This window comes from Hyperolius riggenbachi, chromosome 7 (assembly GCF_040937935.1).
Source record: "Hyperolius riggenbachi isolate aHypRig1 chromosome 7, aHypRig1.pri, whole genome shotgun sequence".
In the NCBI taxonomy this organism is placed as follows: domain Eukaryota; kingdom Metazoa; phylum Chordata; class Amphibia; order Anura; family Hyperoliidae; genus Hyperolius; species Hyperolius riggenbachi.
In genome coordinates, this window is record NC_090652.1 from 117,581,068 (window position 1) to 117,607,378 (window position 26,311).

At 46.0% G+C, this 26,311-nt stretch overlaps 1 protein-coding gene across 1 annotated transcript in view; it reads right to left on the bottom strand.

Moving 5' to 3' along the window:
• Window positions 1-1,639: 1,639 nt before the first annotated feature.
• LOC137525642 (parvalbumin beta-like) overlaps window positions 1,640-26,311 on the bottom strand; it is a 208,042-nt gene continuing 183,370 nt past the window's right edge. Inside the window, exon 5 of the mRNA XM_068246794.1 lies at window positions 1,640-1,839. Within this exon, the coding sequence (XP_068102895.1) occupies window positions 1,796-1,839 (44 nt within the window). The 3' untranslated portion in view covers window positions 1,640-1,795. The remainder of the gene's footprint in view (window positions 1,840-26,311) is intronic.

Here is a 26,311-nt window from a genome sequence, read left to right on the forward strand (position 1 = left end):
GCTCCCACACCGCTGTCCTCAGTCTCCCCGCACTTCCGTCAGTCAGAGCCAGTCTGACGTAAGTGAAGTGTGCGGTTTGCGTATCTCTCCAGCAGCCGATGGAGAGATATATAGAGGGCGCACTTCTCCTGCGTAGACTGGCCCGACTGACGGAAATGCGGGGACCTGGTATCGGAGCTGCGGGAAGACTGAGAACGGCGGAGTGGGAGTGATCCGTGGGTATGGAGCTGGAGGAAGCCCCAGGTATGTATAAAAAGTTTTGTTTAATTCAGCTCTGATTCTCTTTTAAGGTGGCCACACACGATACAATAAAATGATCCGATTTTACAGCAATTCGAAAAAAACGATCGGATCTCCCGAAAAAAACTAAAACTTTTTTTTCATTTGACTGAAAAGTCCAATCAGATTTCCTGTTGTCTTCGATTTTTAACCATCCGGAATGCCAGATATTGTTCTTCAATCTTTCTAAAGATTGTATGGTGTGTGTTAGATTGCCAATTTATTAATATACAGACCCTAGCAATTTTGTCAGAGTTTCCAATCATTTTTATCATAATTGGGATAAAATTGAACATAGGTGTGTGGTATATTGGTCAGATTTTTGAAATGTTACAATCAGTCAGAAAAATGTATTACAATTCTTAAGTTTAACAGATATTTAAAAAATTGTATGGTGTGTGGCCACCTTAAGCCTTAAAATGTACAATTATGGAAACACATATCTATTACAATATTTTTAAGAAACAGTGGAGTGGAGTGGCACTCACCAAAAGTGGGGACTGGTGTGCCCAAGCCCAAAAGACCCTCGTACTCCAGGGTCCACAAACCAGAAAAAACGAACCAGGCGTGAGCCAGAAACAGCAGTCTGTCGCCATTAGCCAAGCAAAGCTATTTTACATCTTGCTAATGCAATAAAAGAGCATAAATACTTTTTGGTGGTGCCAGCCTCCACCCTTTTTCTATAACAATATTCTTGACATTAAAAGAGGAAAAAGGATTTAACGAGTGAGTGTTAACTTCTAAATTTGTATACTCTATGCTTGATTTCATTTCCCCAATTGAACATTATCATTTATATTTTAAATAAAAGTGGACTTTATCATTAGATAAAGAAGTACAGAGTGAAAGAATCATCCGTTTTCCTATTTAAAGAGTTTTTATTTTTGCATTTCAGACAGACTAGCAACTAGTGTTGCTCATCACAAAGCTCGTGATCACGGGTAACCCATGATCACGAGCTGTTTTTCCTGATCACGAGGTCGGATTCCAAATTCGTGATCACCTCTCGATCCTGGATTTAGTTCTGAGTGCACCTGTGATCGTGGTCCAAATCCGGCTCGTGATCATGTATTCTACATGCAATCACGGCTAAAATCCGAGTCGCATTTCGGAATTCCATTTCAAATCCGGATCACGATCATGGCGTATCCAGATTTCGATACTGCCGTGGCCGGATTTACTTGAATTCGTGATGGGGGGAATCCAAGCAACACTGCTAGCAACTAAGGAGCGTATTCAATAAATAGCAGTGAAATTACCATACGCGGGTAGCGTAACCCATTTGCTACCTCGGAAATGCAAGTTGTGATAATTTGGAAATGTGCGGCACGTAACTGGTGTAAGTAACGGCAAAACTGCTGTGCTCTCTGCTCTCGGCTATTTTACTGGTATTTTTTTTGTATAGAAGAACCATTTGTCAGCACATCAAGTTTTTCAAATGCAGCGCACTTTTATTATGCAACAATCCACATGAATACTGACAATTGTTTCGGGAGCTTCACAGGGTTCTCCTTTATTAATGCGCCTTGTGGGGTATAGACATCACCATGGATACGAAATCTGTAATTAAAAAAAGTACATTTTATTTACATTTGTTTCGTATTTCCAACTTAAAGGTAATGTTCACCAAAGTTTTTACTTTTTATTTGTAAGATGTTTAAACAACCTTTATATGTACTTTTCTTATTTTATTTTGTTCCTTTTTGGCTGTGGTGCAGCAGTGCTTGCAATTTTTATCTTCCCGACTCCAGCACAGGCGCAGTAGCTGCTCTTTCTGATGGTTCCAGTGCTGGTGCCTCATTAGGATCCATAGGCTTCCCCTTTCACGAGGTAAGTACCCCCCAGATGCTGTTTTTTTCTACAGATTCTTATTAAAGTTTAACCTGGCATGTCACGGTTTTTACAACTTAAAGTTCCTGACATTTTTGACACTTTAGCTGTGTCGTTTTGATACAGCAGTAACCCTTTAATTATCAATGCCATCTTAGTGATGCATATCTTGTTTTTTTCAGTACAATCTAGGCTTTCTTTGGGTAATATTTTCTCCCCAAACTATTTTGTTTTATAGTCCACATATGGGGAAAAATTAGGCATAAATGCAGAAAACAAACATTTTGTTCATTTTTTACCCTGCCTAATTGTCACACGTCCCACAGTTATAAAACATTTACAAATAAATTATTCGGCCCTTCTCGATTAAAATGATACCACATATGCCACATTTTACTTCTAGCTGAGCATGTGGTGGACCGTTATCCCCAGTCTGCGCATCTGTGGCGACCGGATGCATTTGCTAGGGCGACAGTTCAGGGGACATAGAGCTGTACAGATGCATCACAAGGCAATGGCAGAGCGTTACATCTGTAGAGCATTGGGGCCTGAAATGTTTGCCCTAGTGATTGCATCCGATCGCTATTGGCATAGGTATTGCAGGGGTTAATAATGGGTTAGTAGGCTAAGTTTGGGTTAAAAATTAATCGCGGATTAAAAAAATACTTTTTATTTTATTGGGCCCATGTCACTTTGAATTTTTTTTTTCTACGTTTACAACTTTTTTTTCCCTGGACCGTGCATGAGCGTGCATGGTCACGTGCACGGCCACGTGCACGTGGGGGCGCGCGTGCACGTGCACACGCAGTGGCAGACAGCAGGATTTAATGCAGGACGTAGAGTCTACGTCCTAGAACACACAGGGGGACTAATTAGGATGTAGAATCCTTGTCCTGAAACCTTAAGCAGTTAAAGAGGAACTTCAGCCTAAACAAACATACTGTCATTAAATTACATTAGTTATGTTAATTAAAATAGATAGGTAATATAATCTCTTACCCACCTTGTTTTAAAAGAGCAGGCAAATGTTTGATTTCATGAGGGCAGCCATCTTGTTGGTTGAAAGGAGGTGACAGGGAGCATGAGACACAGTTCCAACTGTCCTGTGTGCTGATCACCCCTCCCAGTTGCTAGGCAAAATGAATAAAAACATAGAAAATCCCATCATGCTTTGCACAGCATCAACAGGGTAATCCTGCTCCTTTCTGTGGACACGCAGGATATGTGGATTGTGATCGCTGCTTTTTTGTGGATTGGAACTATACTGGAGAATATATGTGTTCTTTTGGAGCCAGCGTATCCCCTATGTGATTGGTGAAACATTATTTTGACTGGTGAAATAGTCTATTCTTTTCAATAGCAATCTGTGTTGTGGAGCGCAGTCCTTTGACCTTGAAGGTTTTTAGATGCTTTGCACAGCATCAGGAAAAAAAGCCCAGGCAGTTTTCTTTGATGGGGCGGAGCTTAAACTTTTGTGCAGCTAAAAATAAGTCTTATGTAAGAAAAACAAAGTTCTGATGCTGTGAAACTGTTAAAGAAACACTAAGCCTTTCCAGTGTTGCTGAGTAGATTTTTAGTCTGGAGGTTCACTTTCAAGAGAACCCGAGGTGGGGTTCTGACAATGCTATCTGCACACAGAGGCTGGGTCTGCTTATATATTGCCCAGCCTCTGTTGCTATCTCAATCCCCCCTAAGTTCCCCCTGCGCTCTGCTGTCCCCCATAAATCACAGCCGCGCTGTCGACACGGAGCATGTCGCAGTGGGCTGTGTTTACCTCTGTACTGTCAGCCTCGCCGCTCCCACGCCTCCTGCATAGCTCCAGTCCTCGCTGATTGGAGGGAAGGGATGCGAGCGGGGACCGGAGCTATGCAGGAGGTGGGGGAGCAGCGAGAGTGACAGCTGCTGATGTAAACACAGCCCGCTGCGTGTCAACAGCGCGGCTGTTATTTATGGGGGCCAGCAGAGCGCAGGGGGAACTTGGGGGGAACTGTATAGCAACAGAGGCTGGGCAGTATAGGCAGACCCAGCCTCTCTGTGCAGATAGCATTGTCAGAACCCCACCTCGGGTTCTCTTTAAGCAAACAGATTTTATAATGTGTCTGCTCCAAGTTTAATTCATTTTCATGACAAAACAGTTGTGTTCAGTAGCCACGGAAGCAGGATAACTGAAACTAGCTTTATTTACAGGATTCACCAGCTCTCTACAAAAGGAGCATCTTCACTCCCTTTCTCTAGCCAGGACATCACAGCAACCAATGATCCACAACAGTCTAGATAAACTTATCTAGTAATACAAGTCAAAGAGTGCCATCTACAGGCCAGATGTATAAACGCCACATATTCCTCTCTTGTTAAAAAAACTTCTTTAAAGGACTTACGAGGCCAATAATAGAGAAAAAAAATAAAAAAAGTTAGTTACCTGCGTCAGCTTGTAAGGCACGGAGGACGCCGTCCGCGCCCTCCGTGCCGTTCCGCCGGGTCCCCGCCGCTCAATAGCCCCCCGAACAGTCCCCGACTGCGCGGCCAGGGTCGGGCTCTCCAGACTGTACAAAGATGGCCGGCCGGAGCTGGCCGCGGCTGCGCAGTCCGCATAGCCGCGAGTGCGGCTGCGCAGCTCTAAGGCCAACCCCCCGATCCACGCTACAGGAAACAGCCTGTTACGTGGATCGGGGGGTTGGCCTTAGAGCTGCACAGCTGCACTCGCGGCTATGTGGACTGCGCAGCCGCGGGCAGCTCCGGCCGCCATCTTTGTACAGTCTGGAGAGCCCGACCCGGGCCGCGCGGTCGGGGACCGTTCGGGGGGCTATTGAGCGGCGGGGACCCGGCGGAACGGCACGGAGAGCGCGGACGGCGTCCTCCGTGCCTTACAAGCTGACGCTGGTAGCTAACTTTTTTTTTTCTCTATTATTGTCCTCGTAAGTCCTTTAAACAAACGTCAAGTGTGCAAACATCAAATTACAACACAATGCAAAATCCAGTAACTGTCATTTAAAAAATCATACAAACTCCTTGCAGGTAGTGCCCTGGCAGGCATTCGAACCAGGGACACCCCATGGTCATAGTCTAATGTGCTACCATATTATTATGTATTTACTGTATAGAGTACAGACATCTTCTGCAGCACTTTACAGAGTACATAGGCATGTCACTGACTGTCCTTGTAGGAGGAGCCCACAATCTAATGCTACCATAGTCATAGTCTAATGTCCTACCATATTATTAGTATGTATTTATATAGCACTGACATCTCCTGCAGCACTTCACAGAGTACATATCGTGTCACTGACTGTACTGACTGAAGAGCTCACAATCTAATCCTACCATAGTGTATTGCAGGCACGTTGTTAGGGTAATTTATCTGGGGCACTACCCACAACCTATTGCTGGGGTGCCCCGGATGCTGCCTGCCACAGTGCGCGAGCCGTGCTTACTAGCCTCCCTTCCCTCTCGCAGTCTCGCAATGTTATTGAAGGGGAGCATTCTCTCCTGTCTCTGAAGTACTGTGCTGCAGAAATAATGCGGCAGTGAAGCAACCAGCCAGTGACTGGCTATTGATCACTTCCACCTGGCAACTCCAGTAGCTGCAGAGTGCAGAGGGGGAGAAGTCGTAGCTGTCGGGAAGACACTGCTTGAAGGCACGAAAAACACAGGCAGGAGCACTAAAAAGAATGCAGCTACCTGCAAAGGAAGTTTCTCAATCCAGCCAAGCCGTGACTCAGGTCTGTTTGCAGAGGGGCCATCTCCCCCCCCCTTCCCTCACCTTATGGTGCTCTCCCTCCCTCGCTGTCCCCTCCTGAAGTAACGTGCGGGCAGCCGGCAGCGGGCGGGACTTACCTCTCGTTCCGGCGCCGGATCTGCGTGCCGCTGATCTGGTCTGGATCAGACCAGACTTGCGGCAGTAGAGTGCTTGCGCCGGAACGAGGAGAGGTAAGTCCCGCCCGCTGCCGGCTGCCCGCACGTTACTTCTGGAGGGGACAGCGAGGGAGGGAGAGCACCCTAAGGTGAGGGAAGGGGGGGGGATGGCCACATATACCCCCTGACTACATATACTGGGGACACATACCCCTGGCTACATATACTGGGCACATATACCCCTGGCTACATATACTGGACACCTATACCTCTGGATACATATACTGGGGACTACTAAACCCCTAAATACATATACTGGGCACATATACCCCCTGACTACATATACTGGGCACATATACCCCTGGCTATATATACTGGGGCACATATACCCCCTGACTACATATACTGGGCACATATACCCCTTGACCACATATACTGGGCACATATACCCCTTGACTACATATACTGGGCACATAAACCCCTGGCTATATATACTGGGCACATATACCCCTGGCTATATATACTGGGCACATATACCCCTGCCTACATATATACTGGGCACATATACTCCCTGACTAGATATACTGGGCACATATACCACCTGACTACATATAATGGGCACATATACACCCTGACTACATATACTGGGCACATATACCCCCTGACTACATATACTGGGCACATATACCCCTGGCTATATATACTGGGCACATATACCACCTGACTACATATACTGGGCACATATACCCCCTGACTACATATACTGGGCACATATACCCCTGGCTATATATACTGGGCACATATACCCCCTGACTACATATACTGGGCACATATACCCCCTGACTACATATACTGGGCAAATATACCCCGTGCTATATATACTTGGACATATACCCCTGACTACATACACTGGGCACATATAACCCTGGCTATATATACTGGGCACATATACCTCTGGCTACATATACTGGGGACACATATACCCCCTGACTACATATACTGGGGACACATACCCCTGGCTACATATACTGGGCACATATACCCTTGGCTACATATACTGGACACCTATACCTCTGGCTACATATACTGGGGACTACTAAACCCCTGACTACATATACTAGACAAGACAAGACAAATAACATTTATATCGCGCTTTTCTCCTGGCGGACTCAAAGCGCCAGAGCTGCAGCCACTAGGACGCGCTCTATAGGCAGTAGCAGTGTTAGGGAGACTTGCCTAAGGTCTCCTACTGAATAGGTGCTGGCTTACTGAACAGGCAGAGCCGAGATTCGAACCCTGGTCTCCTGTGTCAGAGGCAGAGCCCTTAACCAGTACACCATCCAGCCATACTGGGCACATATACACCTGGCTAAATATAATAGGCAACTATACCTCTGGATACATATACTGAGGACTACTATACTCATGGCTACTTATACAGGGGACACCTATAGACCTGGCTACCTATGCTGGGGGTACCTATTTTGGGGGAACTGCTGTCAGATTATCTGCATTTTTGTGGAACTGCTGTTATGTATTTTGGGGAACAGCTGCCAGATTATGTGTATGTTAGGGGAATGGCTGCTGCCAGATTACGTGTCTTTTGGGGAACTGCTGCCAGATTGTGTATGTTTGGGGGACCACTCATGCCAGATTATATGTCTTTTGGGTGTTACATGTATTTTGGGTGATCCGCTGCCAGGTTTCGCGTATTTTGGGGAACTGCTTCCAAATTATGTGTATGTTGGGGGAACTGCTGCTGCCACATTGTCTATTTTGGGGGAACCACTTCCATATTATCTGTATTTTGGAGAAACTTCTGCCAGATTATGTGTCTTTTTGGTGAAATGCTGTCAGATTTATTTTTGGGGGTTACACTACAGCAGAGCTCAAACTTCCTCGGCAGACCTTTTACATCACTGCTAAGGTCATGTATATTTGGCCCCACCCATGGCCACGCCCATGTTATGCTTGGCCACGCCCATGTTATGTTTGGTCACGCCCATGTTATGCTTGGCCACACCCATTTTTGGCGCTACGCGCGGCGCAGGGGTTTTCCACGTGAGTCCACTCACTTCTTTTCCCAGGACTAGACCCCTGCCCCTGGTGGTACCTAACCCTAACCACCGCACCCTGGTGGTGCCAAGCCCTAACCACCACCCGGGTGGTGCTTACCCTAATCACCACCCCATGGTGCCTAACCCTAACTTCCCCCCTGGTGGTGCCTAACCCTAGCCATCCCCTTGGTGGTGCCTGCCTAACCCTAACCACCCCCCTGGTGGTGCCTAACCCTAACTAACCACCCCCCCCCACACACACACACACACACAAACACCCTTACACACATAGAAATGATAATATATTTGATAACTTATCAAAATCTGTACATACAAACAAAATAATATGACAAAAACTATAATGTTGCAAGTTTCTAAAATGATAACATATTTAGAAAACTTTAATGTTCTAATGTTGAAAACAATATTCATCCCGCACCCTTTTTTCTGCTTTGGGCGCATTATTTGCGATAAATGCATTAAAGTCTATGGCAGCGTCCAAATCATCAACTAGCAACCGGGCTAGTTTCCTGCTACCGTTAAATCCTCTTCCTGATGCCTAACCCTAGCCTACAACCCAACTGTACACCCGAAATGTTAAAGAGGAACTCCAGCCTAAACAAAAATATTGTCATTAAGTTACATTAGTTATGTTAATTAAAATAGATAGGTAATATAATCTCTTACCCACCCTGTTTTAAAAGAACAGGCAAATGTTTGATTTCATGATGGCAGCCATCTTTTTGGTTGAAAGGAGGTGACAGGGAGCATGAGACACAGTTCCAACTGTCCTGTGTCCTGAGCACCTCTCCCAGTTGCTAGGCAATGTGAATAACAACATAGGAAATCCCATCATGCTCTGCACAGCATCAGGCAAAAAAAGCCCGGGCTTTTTTTCTTTGATGGGTGGAGCTTAGCTAAAAATGCTGCTAAAAATTATGCTTTGGTAAGAAAAATAAAGTTCTGATGCTGTGAAACTGTTAAAGAAACACCAAGCCTTCAGTTCTGCTGAGTAGGTTTTTAGTCCAGAGGTTCACTTTAATCCTTTCTGTCATCTGACGGTCACTAGAGATGGCCTGAATGGTTTGCCAGCAAATGGTTCCCAGTGAACTTCCGGGGTTCGCGATCGCGGAGAACCGCAAACCTTACCGGAAGTTCGATTCGCCCCCATAGTGCATCATGAGGGTCAACATTAACCCTCTACATCACAGTTAGCAGGCACATTGTAGCCAATCAGGCTACACTCCCTCCTGGAGGCCCTCCCCCCTTATAAAAGGCAGGCTTTTCACTCACTCGTGTGCCTGCAGTAATTAGAGAAGGGAAAGCTCCTGCAGACTCTCATAGGGAAAGATTAGTTAGGCTCTTGTAGGCTTCTTAGCTTGCTCCTTGCTGATTCTTATTGCTAAACAGCACCTCAACAGCTCTTTTGAGAGCTAATCTTGTTTTTGTGATCTATTTTTTTTTTTGTGTGTCTGTGTGTCCCACTGACACTTGTGTTGCATAGACAGCCTTGGTAATTCCTACTGTGTGTGCCACTGCCAGGTCCAACACATTCAGTGACTACCTGTGTTTGTGCCAGGTGCACATTGTAATACCCATCACTGCATATACCTACCTACCTGTTCTTCACAGTGCACCCACCTTCCTACGTGAGCTGAGTACACGCAGTGTCACTGTGCCTGTCCGCTACCTGTCTGTGTGTGACAGGTGCACATTGTAATATCCACTGCATATACCTACCTGTTGTTCACTGTGCACCCACCCACCTACATGAGCGCACACAGTGTCACTGTGCCTGTCCGGTACCTGTCTGTGTGTAACAGGTGCACATTGTAATACCCAATGCATATACCTACCTGTTGTTCACTGTGCACCCACCCACTTACGTGAGCGCACACAGTGTGATATACCACTCCGTGCATACCTGTTAACTGCACCTGTGTGACTGCACATTGTATTAGTCAAGTCAGTGCATACCTTTCACTTCATCCCCCCCCCGATATGGATAAAACGGACAAAGCAGGTAGAGGCAGAGGTAGAAGCAGACCCAGTGGAAGGCCATCCGGCAGGTCTGTGCGAGGTCGTGTTGATGTGATTTTGGGCGGCCCTGCCCAAAGTACAGTGCTCAGAAGAAGGCACGTCCCATCAACTCCCAAGATTGTCAGGACGTGGTTGACTATTTAACACAGAACACCTCATCTTCCGCAGCCACCAGCGCTACTACAAGCACCACAGCCACTGCATTTGACACTTCGCAGGAGTTAATTGGTGGGGAATTCATTGATTCACAGCCATTATTGTTACAACCAGATGAAGGCGCTAAGCAAGTTACACCACCTCATATGTCTGAGTTAGGCGGCGACACTATGGAAGTAACGTGTGATGATGAGGATGATGAAGTACCTGCTGTTGGCTTTGAGGTGTCTGAGGCAAGCGAAGCTGGGCAGGATGATTATGATGATGATGATGATACGGATACCATGTGGGATACTAAGAGACAAGATGACCAAGGGGACAGTTCAGAGGGGGAGCCAGAGAGGAGTAGGAGGAGACGAGTTGCTGAAAGAAGCAGGGGGAGCTTGTCATCAGAAACAGCTTTTGGCAGCGTCCGGCACCAGCCAACATGCCCTTCACCGTCAGCTGTTGATGCCACCATAGTGCCATCACCCCAGGGGTGCTCAGCAGTTTGGAAATTTTTTAGTGTGTCGTCCGTAGATCAGAGCAATGCCATCTGTTCACTCTGCCTCCAAAAATTGAGCCGTGGAAAGGCCAACACCCACGTAGGGACAACTGCCTTATGAAGGCACATGCAGAAAAGGCACAAACTGCAATGGGAAGAGCACCTGAGAAAAAGCAGCACACAAAAGAAAAGCCACCCTCCTTCTCCTCTTCCTCCTTCAGGTGCATCATCTTCAGCCGCTTTCTCCCTTGCACCTTCACAGCCACCCTCCTCCACTCCGCCTCTGCCCTTAAGCGGTTACTGCTCCTCTGCCCCCATCAGTCAGGTGCCCATGAAGAAAATCTTTGAGCGGAAAAAGCCAATTTCTGCCAGTCACCCCCTTGCCTGGCGTCTGACAGCTGGCTTGGCGGAACTGTTAGCATGCCAGCTGTTACCATACTAGCTGGTGGACTCTGGTGGTCCTAGTAGTGCACCAACCATAACCCAATAATCCTTCACCACCACTACTGGCATCCAGTATCCACTACTGCCCCCTGTATAAGGTCTCAGTGTGGAATCAGTGTTTTTTTGGTCACTTAACTGTCAATGAACTACCTCAGTCTGACCATAGAGGCTGAAAAACCGCGATCACCTACACTTCCACAAACGTCCGCACAAGCATGATGGCCACTACACATCACTACACAAAGATTGCAGCCGAGAGGACTAACATGTATGTCCTGGAGGTGTCAGCTAGTGAAAACAATGATTTGCTCACCTGACGCTATTACTACACATACAGTGGCTTGCAAAAGTATTCGGCCCCCTTGAAGTTTTCCACATTTTGTCATATTACTGCCACAAACATGAATCTATTTTATTGGAATTCCACGTGAAAGACCAACACAAAGTGGTGTACACGGGAGAAGTGGAACGAAACTCATATATGATTCCAAACATTTTTTTGTTTTGCGGAGAACCGCAAACTTTACCGGAAGTTCGATTCGCCCCCATAGTGCATCATGAGGGTCAACATTAACCCTCTACATCACAGTTAGCAGGCACATTGTAGCCAATCAGGCTACACTCCCTCCTGGAGGCCCTCCCCCCTTATAAAAGGCAGGCTTTTCACTCACTCGTGTGCCTGCAGTAATTAGAGAAGGGAAAGGGATTCGGCCCCCTTGAAGTTTTCCACATTTTGTCATATTACTGCCACAAACATGAATCTATTTTATTGGAATTCCACGTGAAAGACCAACACAAAGTGGTGTACACGGGAGAAGTGGAACGAAACTCATATATGATTCCAAACATTTTTTTTACAAATAAATTACTGCAAAGTGGGGTGTGCATAATTATTCAGCCCCCTTTGATCTGAGTGCAGTCAGTTGCCCATAGACATTGCATGATGAGCAGTAACGACTAAATCGAGTGCACCTGGGTGTAATCTAATGTCAGTACAAATACAGCTGCTCTATGAAGGCCTCAGAGGTTGTCCAAGAGACTATTGGGAGCAACAACACCATAAGGTCCAAAGAAGACACCAGACAGGTCAGGAATAAAGTTATTGAGAAATTTAGAAGCAGGCTTAGGCTACAAAAAGATTTCCAAAGCCTTGAACATCCCACGGAGCACTATTCAACCGATCATTCAGAGATGGAAGGAGTATTGCACAACTGTAAACCTACAAAGACAAGGCCGTCCACCTAAACTCACAGGCCGAACAAGGAGAGCCCTGATCAGAAATGTAGTCAAGAGGCCTATGGTGACTCTGGACAAGCTAAAGAGATCTACAGCTCAGGTGGGGGAATCTGTCCATTGGACAACTATTAGTCGTGCACTGCACAAAGTTAGCCTTTATGGAAGAGTGGCAAGAAGAAAGCCATTGTTAACAGAAAAGCATAAGAAGTCCCATTTGCAGTTTGCCACAAGCCATGTGGGGGACACAGCAAGCATGTGGAAGAAGGTGCTCTGGTCAAATGAGACCAAAATGGAACTTTTTGGCCAAAATGCAAAACGCTATGTGTGGCGGAAAACTAACACTGCACATCACTCTGAACATACCATCCCCTCTGTCAAATATGGTGGTGGCAGCATCATGCTCTGGAGGTGCTTCTCTTCAGCAGGGACAGGGAAGCTGTTCAGAGTTGATGGGAAGATGGATGGAGCCAAATACAGGGCCCCAGACCTTTATTAACAGCACGACATGCTCAAAATCTAAGAGATAAACTTGTACATAGTGAATATACAAGAGATAATTCTACTTGGTTAAACAGGATGGTTCCCAATGGGACTCATAGATGTGGCAGATGCAAAATGTGTCCATATTATAAATAGACAAGACAACAAAACATTCACAAATAGTTCAGGAACCAAGACATTCGAAATAAGATCTCATATAAACTGCCAAACAAAGAGAGTAATATATATGATAGAATGCCCCTGCAAACTCAAATATATAGGCAAAACAAAAAGAATGTTCAAAGAGAGGGTCCTAGAACATCTGCGTCTAATAGAGGAAAAGGATGAAGAAAAAAGCTATTTGGCAACACATTATGCAGAAGTCCACCAGAGTAGCCTTGAGGGCACTCAAGTTAAAGGGCTGTACAAGCTGAATGTTTCAGCTAGGAGGGGTGATTATGACGACCTGCTCTACTGTAAGGAGGCCATGTGGATATACAAGCTGGATACGCTGTATCCACATGGTCTCAACAGAGAGCTTGATCTGAAATCCTTCCTACGCTTAGAAGCATACAGATAAATATGGACCAATATTGTCCTTGTTGAAAGTTAAAAAAGATTAAATATCCCTTGATTGAAAGGTATGTGTGATCTGATATAAATGAAGAGAGAAAAAAAGATCAAACAAGGACATGAGATTGCCAAAATGGAGCCTAATTATATTAGGACTACCATACTTTTAAAATAATGAGGATTATTTCCCTATTATGTATCTCCCTTCCTTAATGTTAAGAAAAGCATAAAGAATCTATTTGCATTCTGTGAACAATTCGAAAAATGTATCATAGTATGATGCTTGGAGCACAATGGAAATTATCTTTTCTGTAGAAACTGCACGGACCTAATGCAGACGGGTCTAAACAATCTACTGGCACCTTGTGGACGTCTTTAGAAGTGTACCTTGGCTTGGAGCAAGTGAGATCCTAAAAAAACAAAAAAACAAAAAAAGAGCCAATCCGAAGCTAGATGGGAGGAGACGAAGTGAGACTCAAGCGAAGCTAAGTATGGTGTGAGGTCACACCCTGAAGAAACGCCCAAAGGGGCGTGAAACGCGTCGGTGGGCGGAACTACTCCACGTCTGGCCAGACCTGCCTACCACCACGCACCACGTTGGACCGTTACTAGCCGGAGACGCGAGAGACGCGTGAGCGTGAGGTAATATCGGAGACCCATGGCTTAAACTACACTGGGACGCCAGCTTGCCGAGGGTCCGCCAAACCGCCGCTCAGCCGCAACACTTCACGCGTATGTTGAAGCATCGATCAAGCAACCGGTATAAGAGAGGTGCCACGACAATAGACGAGGTGGTGAGATACCTGCACAACTCTGCAATATATTAATGTATGAGATGTGGACTGCTTCTAACTACTAACTACATTGCCTATCAATGTGCTAGCACAAGAAGATATCACTTGCATGAGCTAAATGTACTAACTGATCAAATGCTAACATGCTTGGCTTCCTTGGACTGCTTTTGACTGCATGTATATATGCTATTGATACCCTATAGAGTGCCATAATAAGGAAGAGTGCCTCACTAAGGAGGAGCCAAAGGCGCATACATTAATTGCAGCAGATCTACATCTCTGGACAGTGTCATGCATGAGTATGTGTGAAGCGTATGTCTGTTGGTGATATTGTAAGCTGGCCAGCAATGAGGTATTTGTAGTTCCGCCAAATCTCTAATTGATTTTATCTACCCTTTATCCTTCCCTTGTTCCTGATATCCTAATTTTAATTGTTTAATCACTATTGAATAAATAAATTTGATACATTTATATACATATACACTGGATACCAAATTATTTTGACTTTAAAGTGCAATCTTGGATGAAAACCTCTTGGAGACTGCAAAAGACTTGAGACTGGGGCAGAGGTTTACCTTTCAGCAGGACAACGACCCTAAACATAAAGCCAGAGCAACAATGGAAAGGTTTACAACAAAACATATCCATGTGTTAGAATGGCCCAGTCAAAGTCCAGATGTAAATCTAATCGAGAATCTGTGGCAAGATCTGAAAACTGCTGTTCACAAATGCTGTCCATCTAATCTGACTGAGCTGGAGCTGTTTTGCAAAGAAGAATGGGCAAGGATTTCAGTCTCTAGATGTGCAAAGCTGGTAGAGACATACCCTAAAAGACTGGCAGCTGTAATTGCAGCAAAAGGTGGTTCTACAAAGTATTGACTCAGGGGGCTGAATATTTATGCACACCCCACTTTGTAGTTATTTATTTGTAAAAAAATGTTTGGAATCATATATGATTTTTGTTCCACTTCTCACATGTACACCACTTTGTATTGGTCTTTCATGTGGAATTCCAATAAAATTGATTCATGTTTGTGGCAGTAATATGACAAAATGTGGAAAACTTCAAGGGATGCGAATACTTTTGCAAGCCACTGTAACAGGGGTGACATTTCATGCAGCACGCAGTAATAAAAATATTAAGCCTTAAAATATACAAGAATAGTGTGATTATTTTCAATGGTGTAGCTACAGACTTCAGGGCCATACCTTATCTGTTACTGTGCGCATGCAGTCATTGGAAAAAAATCAGACTTCATCTCGCACAAAATATCTTCAGCCAACAACAGAGCTGTTCAATGATTTCCCACACTCTGCAATCCTTCATGCCTAAAACCCCCAACCATATTCTCCAGGGAAAGGTGGGAAGAATTCTCTGCTTTACATTGCATTTGGAATGTAAAACCCTACTGAAGAAATTGGCACAACTGGACAGTGACATCTTTTTTCTATCAAAGTGCAAGAGAGAAAATCTGATCCCAAAAGGTATTACTATCAGAAACCCAATTCAGCATACCTTCAACACCCATTTTTCACAGCAACTCTGCTACAGAACAGCGGAAAGGATCAGGAATCATCTCATCTGGTTTGTTACAGCAAGAAGAGAATTACCCAAGATAATCTACATTTACTCTATTCTACAATGCAAGGACCATCATCAGAAAGCCTTAAAGAGGATCTGTAACCTCAAAAAATCCCCTGGGGGTACTCACCTCGGGTGGGGGAATCCTCCGGATCCTAATGAGGCTTTCCACGCCGTCCTCTGTCCCACGGGGGTCTCGCTGCAGCCCTCCGTGCAGCCGTGACGTAATATTTACCTTCCTGGCTCCTGCGCAGGCGCTCTGATGGCTGTCGGCTCCGAACTACACAGAAATACCCGATCGCCGTCGGGTCTGTTCTACTACGCAGGCACAAGTTTCCGGCGCCTGCGCAGTAGAGCGGACCCGACTGAGATCGGGTATTTCCATGTAGTTCGGAGAGGAAAGCAGCCACAGCGCCCCCGCTGGAGCCAGCAAAGGTAAATATTGAAATTACAGTCGGGCCTGTCACCGGCTGTTCAGAGGGCTGCAGCGAGACCCCCGTGGGACAGAGGACGGCGTGGGAAGCCTCATTAGGATCCGGAGGCTTCCCCCACCCGAGGTGAGTACCCCCCAGGGGATCTTTTTCATGTTACAGAGTCCCTTTAAATCTACATTACAGAAATTCTACAAACAAATACAGCACCGTTTAATTCAAAACAAGAAAAAGAAACTCGACAGCCTTAGACTCAAAGCTGCAAACATTCTAGAGAATGATACAAGTGAACCCCACTCAGAGCCTAAAATTGCCAAACTTTTACCTGTGGTTAACTTGTCCAGCTATAACCCAAGCAAGACTGAATTAGCTGTTCTATCTAAAGGACTCACTTTTTGCCCCACCAAAAGATTTGATGAAACAGAATTTTGTAGTGACATGGAAGAATTTTTTCGGAGGATACGACTAAAATAATTTTTTCACAACAGACCTAATTATTCATCATTTGAAAACACAGAACCTTCAAATAGCAAAACCAAAAAGAGCATTACCTGGACACCAAAATCAGGGCGGAACAAGAAATTAGAAGAATATATTGACAACTTCAGGAAAAGAATCAAATTGGAGATAGTGGTGTAAAGAAACGCGGAAGAGCCGCCGCCATGAGTCGGCGGGAGGCGGCTCTTTCCGCACATGGCATGGTGGAGCACGGAGAGGCAGCCGCCTCCACTCAGTGTGAGGCGGCTGTCTCCATACGGGGCATGGCGGAGCGCGGAGAAACCGCCGCGTTGGACGCGGCGGTTAGCGCGCATGGCCCCATTGCTGAGGCACCGCAGAGCGGTGCTGGTGTGGCTGGGACACGTAGTCCCTCTAGGCTTAGAGTGACGCGCGGGCGTGCACTGAGGCAGGGATTATATGACAGCCAGAAGTGAGTCAGCTGACCAGGCTGGTCAGCTGACACTGGCTCCACATCTCATTGGTCCAGCACTTAGGGAGGTGCTGGAGAGATGCCTGTGTATATATACTGCTGGCTGTTCAGTTGCTGGTTGTCTGGCGTTGCGAACACAACGTGGTAGCACTCAGACCTTAGGCAGATCCCAAAGTGTGCCGGGACCAGCTGGAGCTGTAATCCTACACTTAGCTAGATTCTGTTGATAGTTTAAAGTACTAGTTTGATTGTGATTATCTGTTATGACCTGTTTGCCTGTCTGACCATTCTTCTGAACTCTGATCTTGTACCTTGCTATATCTGATACTCTGTTGCCGAACCCCGGCTCGTCTTTAGACTCCGCACCTGCCTCCTGATTCTGTACCCCGATATATCTGATACCCTGTTGCCGACCCTGCCTGTACTTTAGACTCCGCTTCTGCCTTCTGAATCTGTACCTTGTCTGTCCATGTGTTTACAACCTGGCTTGTCTGACCTCGAGAACCGACCTTACTGTTAGAGGCGGTTCCCAGTCCTGATAGTGACACTTCCTCTTGAGTGTCACTTTCGTTCTGTCGTTCCTTCTCTCTGCCTTACTCCTCCCTCCGGGAGACTCCTGAAGGAATTGTGCAGTACTCCTTACTGCTTTGAGGCCCAGTCCTCTCATTATTACTGTTTGCGCCAAACACTCTACTCAGGTGTCCAGAGGTTAGTTTGTATATCGGATTATCGGTGATACTGCAGATCACCTATAATCTGGTATATATCTGTATTCCCAGTGATACTGCAGATCACCGGTAATCACATCCTCTCTGTGCTACACCGATCGTTACAAGTGGACAAGCAAATACAGACACGCTACAACCTCAACACTCAAGAAAGGAAAGCAATACTGAACCTTAAAAGCAATAACAACATAGTAATTAAACCAGCTGACAAAGGAGGAGCTGTAGGGATTTTGGATAAATCCACCAATGTTCAAGAGGCAAACAGACAGCTCTCCAACAACACCTTCTACAAAAGACTAGAAACAGACCCCACGCTACAATACTCAAGGGAATTGAAGAATATGCTTAATGATCTTTCCTCAGTATCATCTAACATACTTACATTAATACCAGATAATCCGAAAATAGGCACCTTCTACATCTTACCAAAAATACACAAAGAAGGAAACCCAAATCGACCTATCATCTCTGGTTTGGGGACACTAACAGAAAAGATATCTGGCTAGGTAGAAAACATTCTTAAACCCATGGTAAGGAATACAGCCAGCTACATCCAGGACACCACTGACCTTCTTAACAAATTGACTGCCATGGGTACAATGGATGTTGAATCCCTTTATACCAACATTCCACATGAGGACGGTATTGCAGCTTGCCAACATTTCCTTCAGTTGAATGTCTACCAACAGAGCCCACACTACAACTTATCAAATGTATACTAACTCATAACTATTTTTCATTTGGGAATGATGTATATCTACAGACAATGGGCAGTGCTATGGGAAGTAGGGTGTCACCCCAGTGTGCAAATGTATTTATGGCCAGATTGGAGGAAAACTTCCTTTCAACTTGTGAAATTAAACCATGGGCTTACTTCAGATTTATAGACGATATCCTATTAATTTGGACAGCATCACAGGAAGAATTAATCAGATTCCACAAAAACTTCTCAGAGTACCACAAGAACATTAAGTTAACTCTCAACTTTTCATCCTCCCATGTCAGTTTCCTGGATACTACAATTTATATACAAGATAGATTTTTAGAAACATCCATCTACCGTAAACCAACTGACCGGCATATTTACCTCAAGTGGAATAGTTTCCACCAGGAACACACCAAAAAATCTATTGTTTACAGCCAGGCTCTGAGGTATAACCGAATATGTTCTATTTCAGAGGACAGAGACAGACAACTTATGTCGCTACGTAATATATTCATAGATCAGGGATATAATCCACGAATCGTTGATGATCAAATACACAGAGCAACTTTAAAATCTAGAGAGGAACTATTGAAGTACACCCCAAAGACTGAAAACAACAGAGTCCCAATAGTGGTCACCTACAACCCAAGATTAAAGACACTGAGGAAGATATCGAAAGCCCTGCTACCGATACTTCATAAAGACAAACGTCTGAAAGATGTTTTTCCTGATGTACCAATTCTTGCTTTCACATAACCTCCCAATTTGAGACAAATGATTATCAGAAGTGCATTATCTACACCAGAAACTCCAGGCACATTACCCTGCAATAACGCAAGGTGTGAGACCTGCCCTTATATCTTGTGCACAAGCCAAATACAAATACCAAACTCACACAAATATCATCAAATATCAGACCAATTTTCCTGTGAATCATCCAATGTTGTATATGTTACGGCCAGAACCCGAAGTTTGGCCAGAACTAGAAGTGGCCGGCCACTTCGGGTTCTGGCCGGCCAATGCGCGAACTGGCCGCTGCGCTGCGGCCAATGTGAGAAATGAAACAATTCCTGTAAGGTTTAATGTGATGTTGTGGCCGCAGCGCAGCGGGGGCAAAAAATGTATCACACATCTTTACTTTATTCAATGGCATTAAGCCGCCCGGCTTTTTCCTCTGCCTCTCTCTCCTCCCCCCCCCCCCCCCCGCCTCTCTCTCTCCTTCTCTTTATGGGCACAGCCGGGCGGGGACACGCGTGTCCCTCCGGAGTCGTTCGTCGCGGCAGGGGAATCCTGCCGTTCTTGCAGAGCGGGTGCTGGCAGAAGCAATGTCTGCAGCCTCCCCGCTCTGCTCTCCTGCCGCGAGGAACGACTCTCCTGGACACGCGTGTCCCCGCCCGGCTGTGCCCATAAGAGAAGGGGGGAGAGAGAGGCGGGGGGGGGGGAGGAGAGAGAGGCAGAGGAAAAAGCCGGGCGGCTTAATGCCATTGAATAAAGTAAAGATGTGTGATACATTTTTTGCCCCCGCTGCGCTGCGGCCACAACATCACATTAAACCTTACAGGAATTGTTTCATTTCTCACATTGGCCGCAGCGCAGCGGCCAGTTCGCGCATTGGCCGGCCAGAACCCGAAGTGGCCGGCCACTTCTAGTTCTGGCCAAACTTCGGGTTCTGGCCGTAACATATACATGATACGTTGCATGAAATGCCCCTCAAGAGGAATCTATATAGGAGAAACAGGAAAAAAACTGCGCACAAGAATGAACCATCACCGCTTTAAAATTAATGAGGGTAAAATGGACACACCAGTGGGCCAACACTTCAGTGAACCAGGACACAGCATGCAAGATCTAAAAGTGCTTATTCTTAAGGGTAACTTCAAAAATGAACAAGCAAGAAAGATTTCTGAGTACAAATTTATGAAAATGTTCAAGACATTAACAGAAGGTTTAAATTGTGGAATGGGATTCATAACTCCTTATGTAACATGATTGACTTGGCTTCACTATCTTCAGAAACCTGCTAGATTTCATGTTTGCTTGCATAAGCTCACTGGCTCCAGCCTGCTGTTCACCTGACATCTAATTGCTAAACAGCAACCAGTACAACTGCCATCTTCATGTTTGCTATTTCCCTGCATCAGTGTTTTACTACAGCTAGTAATCAAATAAAGAAGGTATGGGGAGCTCTAGGCTGGTGAAAAATATGTATATGTTTATTTTAATATCAAAAAACAATCGGCGCATAGACACACACTGACATACACAACATATACCCTCCCAATAAAACCACTGATGGGGCTAGCTGACATCTGGGATGATGGCGTGTGTATTGGAGTGCACTCCTCTGTAGTCACTACGCATGCATGCCTAATAATTGTTTCTTCAGGCCCAGGAAAACAGATATATCCAAACAACAGCGGAAGACTTCAGCTAGGAAACATCAGCCCGTGTGTATATGCAGCAAAATACACGCCTCTGCAATAAGCATACGCTCTCATTACAGACACAGATTGTGTCTAACCTCAACCCCTGCAACACTGTCCTTTCAAATAGCGTTGGCACTCACGTGACCTATTCTGGCAGCAATAGATGACTCATGGCCTATGTCGCCGTCTCTGGGCGAGCTCCCCAGAGCTTTGCCTGACTTGCTTGTCCAGCATATGATGCATCGGCTGTGTGCAGGGGGAGGAAGAGAAGCGGAGGCACGGGCGATGATCCCCGGACGGACTTCCGCGTTCAGCAGCGTCTCACGTCACGTCTGAAGAAGTCACGTGGGTCATGATGAAACGCGTCACGTGAGACGCTGCTGAACGCGGAAGTCCGTCCGGGGATCATCGCCCGTGCCTCCGCTTCTCTTCCTCCCCCTGCACACAGCCGATGTATCATATGCTGGACAAGCAAGTCACGCAAAGCTCTGGGTCTGTATCCCGCACTGTAACCCGCACTGACCCCTTAATGCAGTGCTGAGAGTTAATCAGACCAGCACTACACAAAATAACTCAGTGCCCCTTGCAAAGTGGGCTATACCCGGAAACTAAAGGTGGCCATACACTGGCCCGATTCCCGGCCGTTTCGACAGCAGATTCGATCCTGGGATCGAATCTGCTGCCAATCGTTCGCGGTAAACGCCGCCGACGATCCGATTTCCTCCCGAAATCGGATCGGTCCGTCGATCGCGCCGTGCGGGAAATTACCCTCGCCTCGATCACCCGCGGTTAAGTGCGCGTCGCTAGCGGCGGCCGATCCGATGAAAAATACATTACCTGATGCGGGCTCCCGGGCGTCTTCTCTGCATCTTCTCAGCGCTGCACCCGCTCCATCCCGGCGCTTCCTGTGTCACTGCAGTGACCCAGGAAGTTCAAATAGAGGGCGCTCTATTTGAACTTCCTGGTCACGGAGTGACACAGGAAGCGCCGGGATGGAGCGGGTGCAGCGCTGAGAAGATGCAGAGAAGACGCCCGGGAGCCAGCATCAGGTAATGTATACGGGGGGGGGGGGACAGGCGGCAGGAGCAGCTGAACAGATTGTGATCGGTTTCAGGCTGAAATCGATTCACAATCTGTTTGCAGTAAAGGCAGCCATACGATCCCTATCTGATCAGATTCGATCAGATAGGGATCTGTCAGCTGGTCGATCTGATGGCACATCGACCAGTGTATGGCTGCCTTAAAGAAAGCAATCCTAAAACCCCTCTGGAAGAAACCTTCACTGCCTGGATCCTGATTCTGTGGCCAACTACAGACCTGTGGTGAACTTACCGTTAATATCAAAAGTTATCAAGAAAACAGTTGCCAATAGGGATGCTCATTCGGATTCCGCGGAAATGCAATTTCCGAAATTCCGATCGGAAATTGCATTTCTGCATCAGAATGCGGAAATCAGTAATGCAAGTTCGGTATGCGGATTTCCGCCGGAAATTGCGGAAATTTCTGCCGGAAATTGCGGAAATTCCACCCGACTTTAACATCGATTTTCTCAAAAACTATAAGGTCTTTTTGAAAACTTTTTTTTTGCATCTTGTTCACAAGATTCAGTTTAATAAACCCTGACAATTTTGTGTTTCTAGGACTTAAAGAGGAACTGTAAGGAGGAATAAATATTCCTTAAAAAGCAGTATAAAACAGTGATTTAAGTATATAGATTAGAAGGATTGACTAATAAATCGCGTAACCCTGTCAGCAAGGTGCTGTAAAAATGCCATAGGCAGCATGGGAGGATCCCTGTTTACTACTGGCAGGAGTAGCAAGTTTTTTTTTCTTCATCCCAGCAGTTGAAAACACGCCCACAGTGAAGGTTGTTACACCCTCCTTCCCCAACCTTTTTTTTTTCCTAACTGACATAATTTGCAGAAGCCCAGGAAGTATAATATGCACATGTGTAAACAGAAGCAGACAGGGAATGAGCTGGAGATGCTGATTAGCGTATTGTAATATAGCTGAATAGCAGAGGCGTTTCAAACCACTGGCATTACAGCATAAGGGCCACTAGCTGCGTTTTTGCCAGAAACGCAAAACGCATGCGTTTGCTGATTCTGAAGTGCAGCTTGTTTAAAATAAGAATCTTGGGTGGCCTTTTCCACTGCTGCGTTCCGGTTTTTACAAAACGCAAACCCATGTCTGTGCAATTATGATGCGTTTTGTGTTTCAATGTAAAGTATAGGAATGCATGAAAAACGCATAGAAATGTGTTTTGCGTTATGTATTGATTTAACCACCAGTATCTATTTTCAAGACAACACTTGCCATTTGCCAATCAGAAAAACGGAGACTGCAAACGCATAAAAAACGCACAAAACGAACATCAAAATTGGGGAAACGCAAATGCATTTGTAGTTGCGTTTTGCAGTGGAAAAGGGCCCTGAAGCACAGAGCTGTCTACAAAGGCACTGTAAATTTTCTGGCAGTCCAGGAAAAAAAAGTTTCTTTTCCATGTCTTGAGAGACTGAAAACTAAAGCTAGCCATACATCAGGCAATGATGGGCAGATTCGACCAAGAGACAAATCTCTCTCTAATCGAATCTGATTAGAGAGAGATCTGTCAGCTGCTCATACACCACAGTCCGATTCCCAATCAATTTCAGCATGAAATCTCCTGGAAATCGGCAGATCCCGCCGCTGTTCCTCTGTGTATAAATGTATGTACATGTATGTGTATTTATACATTACCTGTCCTGTGTCTGTCTTCCACCGCTCCTCCCTATAAATGCCGGCCAGCGTAACGTCGCACACGCACGCCAGCGAGATATGTGCCGGCAGCAAGTATGGGAAGTGTAGCAGCGGATTCAGAAGAGGGCGGTCACTGGGACACAGGACAGGTAATGTGTAAATACACATACACACATAGCACCAGGAGTTTCGTCACTCACCCCGATATCGCTTGCCTTTTACCGCCATGCACCCGACCAACCACGATAGCCAATTTGCAGCATTTCCGATTGACTCATGTGCCCAAATATCAGCCTGAAATTGGTTGCGTTGTCAATCAGCCATGCACTTGGCGGCGTGATTTTAATCTGATTTGATTATAAGCTTTCTCCCCCCTGCACAATTGTGCTAATGACTGCATCTGCTTGTCCACTGATAAGAAATACAAAGATTTGTAGACAGTCCCTATTCAGTATTCTGCAGGGTCTTGAGTACAGCACCCTGCCTCCAGCCTTTTCACCCCAAATCCCCAAGAGCTTTGTACTGTAGTGATGCTGGAGCAGTCTGCAGAGCCAGCCATCAGAGTAGGACATATTGGGCCCATTCACACTGGGGATCACAAAATGCTGGCAATTAGCGCTAGCGTTTTGCGGCTGTGATTTTTTTTTTTTTTTTGCAGCAAAAGCATATTTTTGACTACATTTTCATGATTTTTGAGCGATTGGGATTACACAAGCACTTTAATCTGCAGAAACCGCCTACGAATCGCCCCAGTGTGAATGGGCCCTGAAGAGCACACTCATCTGACATCATCTGCAGCACTGTAAAGAGTACATATTCATGTCGCTGACTGTCCTCAGAGGAGCTCACAATCTAATCCTACCATAGTCATAGTGTAATGTCCTACCATATTATTATTATGTGTTTATATAGCACTGACATCTTCTGCAGCACATTACAGGGTACATAGTCATGTCACTGACTGTCCTCAGAGGAGCTCACAGTCTAATCCTACCATAGTCATAGTCTAATGTCCTATCATATTATTATTATTATTATTATGTATTTATATGGCACTGACCTCTTCTGCAGCACATTACAGAGTACATAGTCATGTCACTGACTGTCCTCAGAGGAGCTCACACTCTAATCCTACCATAGTCATAGTCTAATGTCCTTCCATATTATTTTTATGTATTTATATAGCACTGACATCTTCTGCAGCACTTTACGGAATACATAGTCGTGTCACTGACTGTCCTCAGAGGAGCTCACAATCTAATCCTACCATAGGTGTGAGGTTGTGTGTGAGGGAGTTCCTGGAGTTCCAGAGGAGGCTCTTCAGCTTGATTGCTCAGTCCGATTTCAGAGCTTGACTCCTGGGCAGCATTGGACTTGAGGCCCCTGTCTAAGGCCTAGGCCTTGCAGGGTCCTTCCCTGTGCTAGCCGGCTGCTCCGGTAATGGAGCAGCCGGCTCATACCCCCCCTAGCCTAGCTTACCTGGAGGGGGGAAACGTGACTGGCAGAGCTGTCGCGGATGATGTTGTGGAGTGGATAACGGCTGTGAATATCTGCAACACAGAACTCACAAGGCTAAAGTTAAGCTTTATTGAAATCAAGCACAAATACGGTGTGTCGTGGAACAACGGTTTGCTGCAAGCAGATAAGAGGCTGGTGGAGATAAGGAATAAATACAGTGTGCAAAAGTCATACCTAAAGCAGCTGGAAGAGAATGGTGGCCAGTTCGCGGAGAGACTGCGATGCCAGAGAAATTTCAAGCCCTTCGTGCCAGTGGAGGGCCTGGACAGCGAGGTGGAGGAGGAAAATGGAGAGGAAGACTCTGTGCAAAGCATGAGACGGGTTACCCATGCTATGGAGGAAGACCTAATGACTGACGAGGTGATGTTTGTGAGTGAGACCCCCACCCAGGCATCTGTCACTCATGCTGGGGTGACCGGTGGTGCTACAAATCAAAGTGCCCCTGGGAGCTCTGGTGTGGGTGTGGAGGGTGCCAGTGGGGTGATCAGGAGGACATCCATGAGGATTGCCCAGAGAAAGGCCATGGAGTGTGAGAGTCTTGCCCGGGCATCTGCCGTTGGTGCTGGAGGAACTGGGGGTGCCAATCCACAAGGTGCCTCTGGGGACATAGGTGCCGATGGTGAAGGTGTAAGGAGCGACAATGAAGGAGTTGTAGAAGAAAGTGAGCAAAGTGAAGAAGAAGCTTACCTTGCAAAGGCAGAGATGGCTGCAGATGGGGAGCTCCAAGATGGCGCTGACAGTGCTGGAGGACGCAGAGAGGAGGATCCCTGTCTTATAAAAACTTGCCCTGGTGGTCTAGAGGAGTCTGCTGCGTTTGTGCAAGTTGGAGCGCAAATCATGCCTACGGAGGATGTCCCTGTGCTTGTGGAGCCGGTTGCTGGAGTAGAGCTTGTGCCCAATGTGTTTCCCCATCAAAATGGTGCTGGGAGAGGCGAAGGAAGCCGAGAAGAAGGCTCCTCCAGTGAACTGGAAGTCAAAAACTGCCAACAGGAAGTGGTCACAGGTGAACTTCTGACTGAGGACGTTAA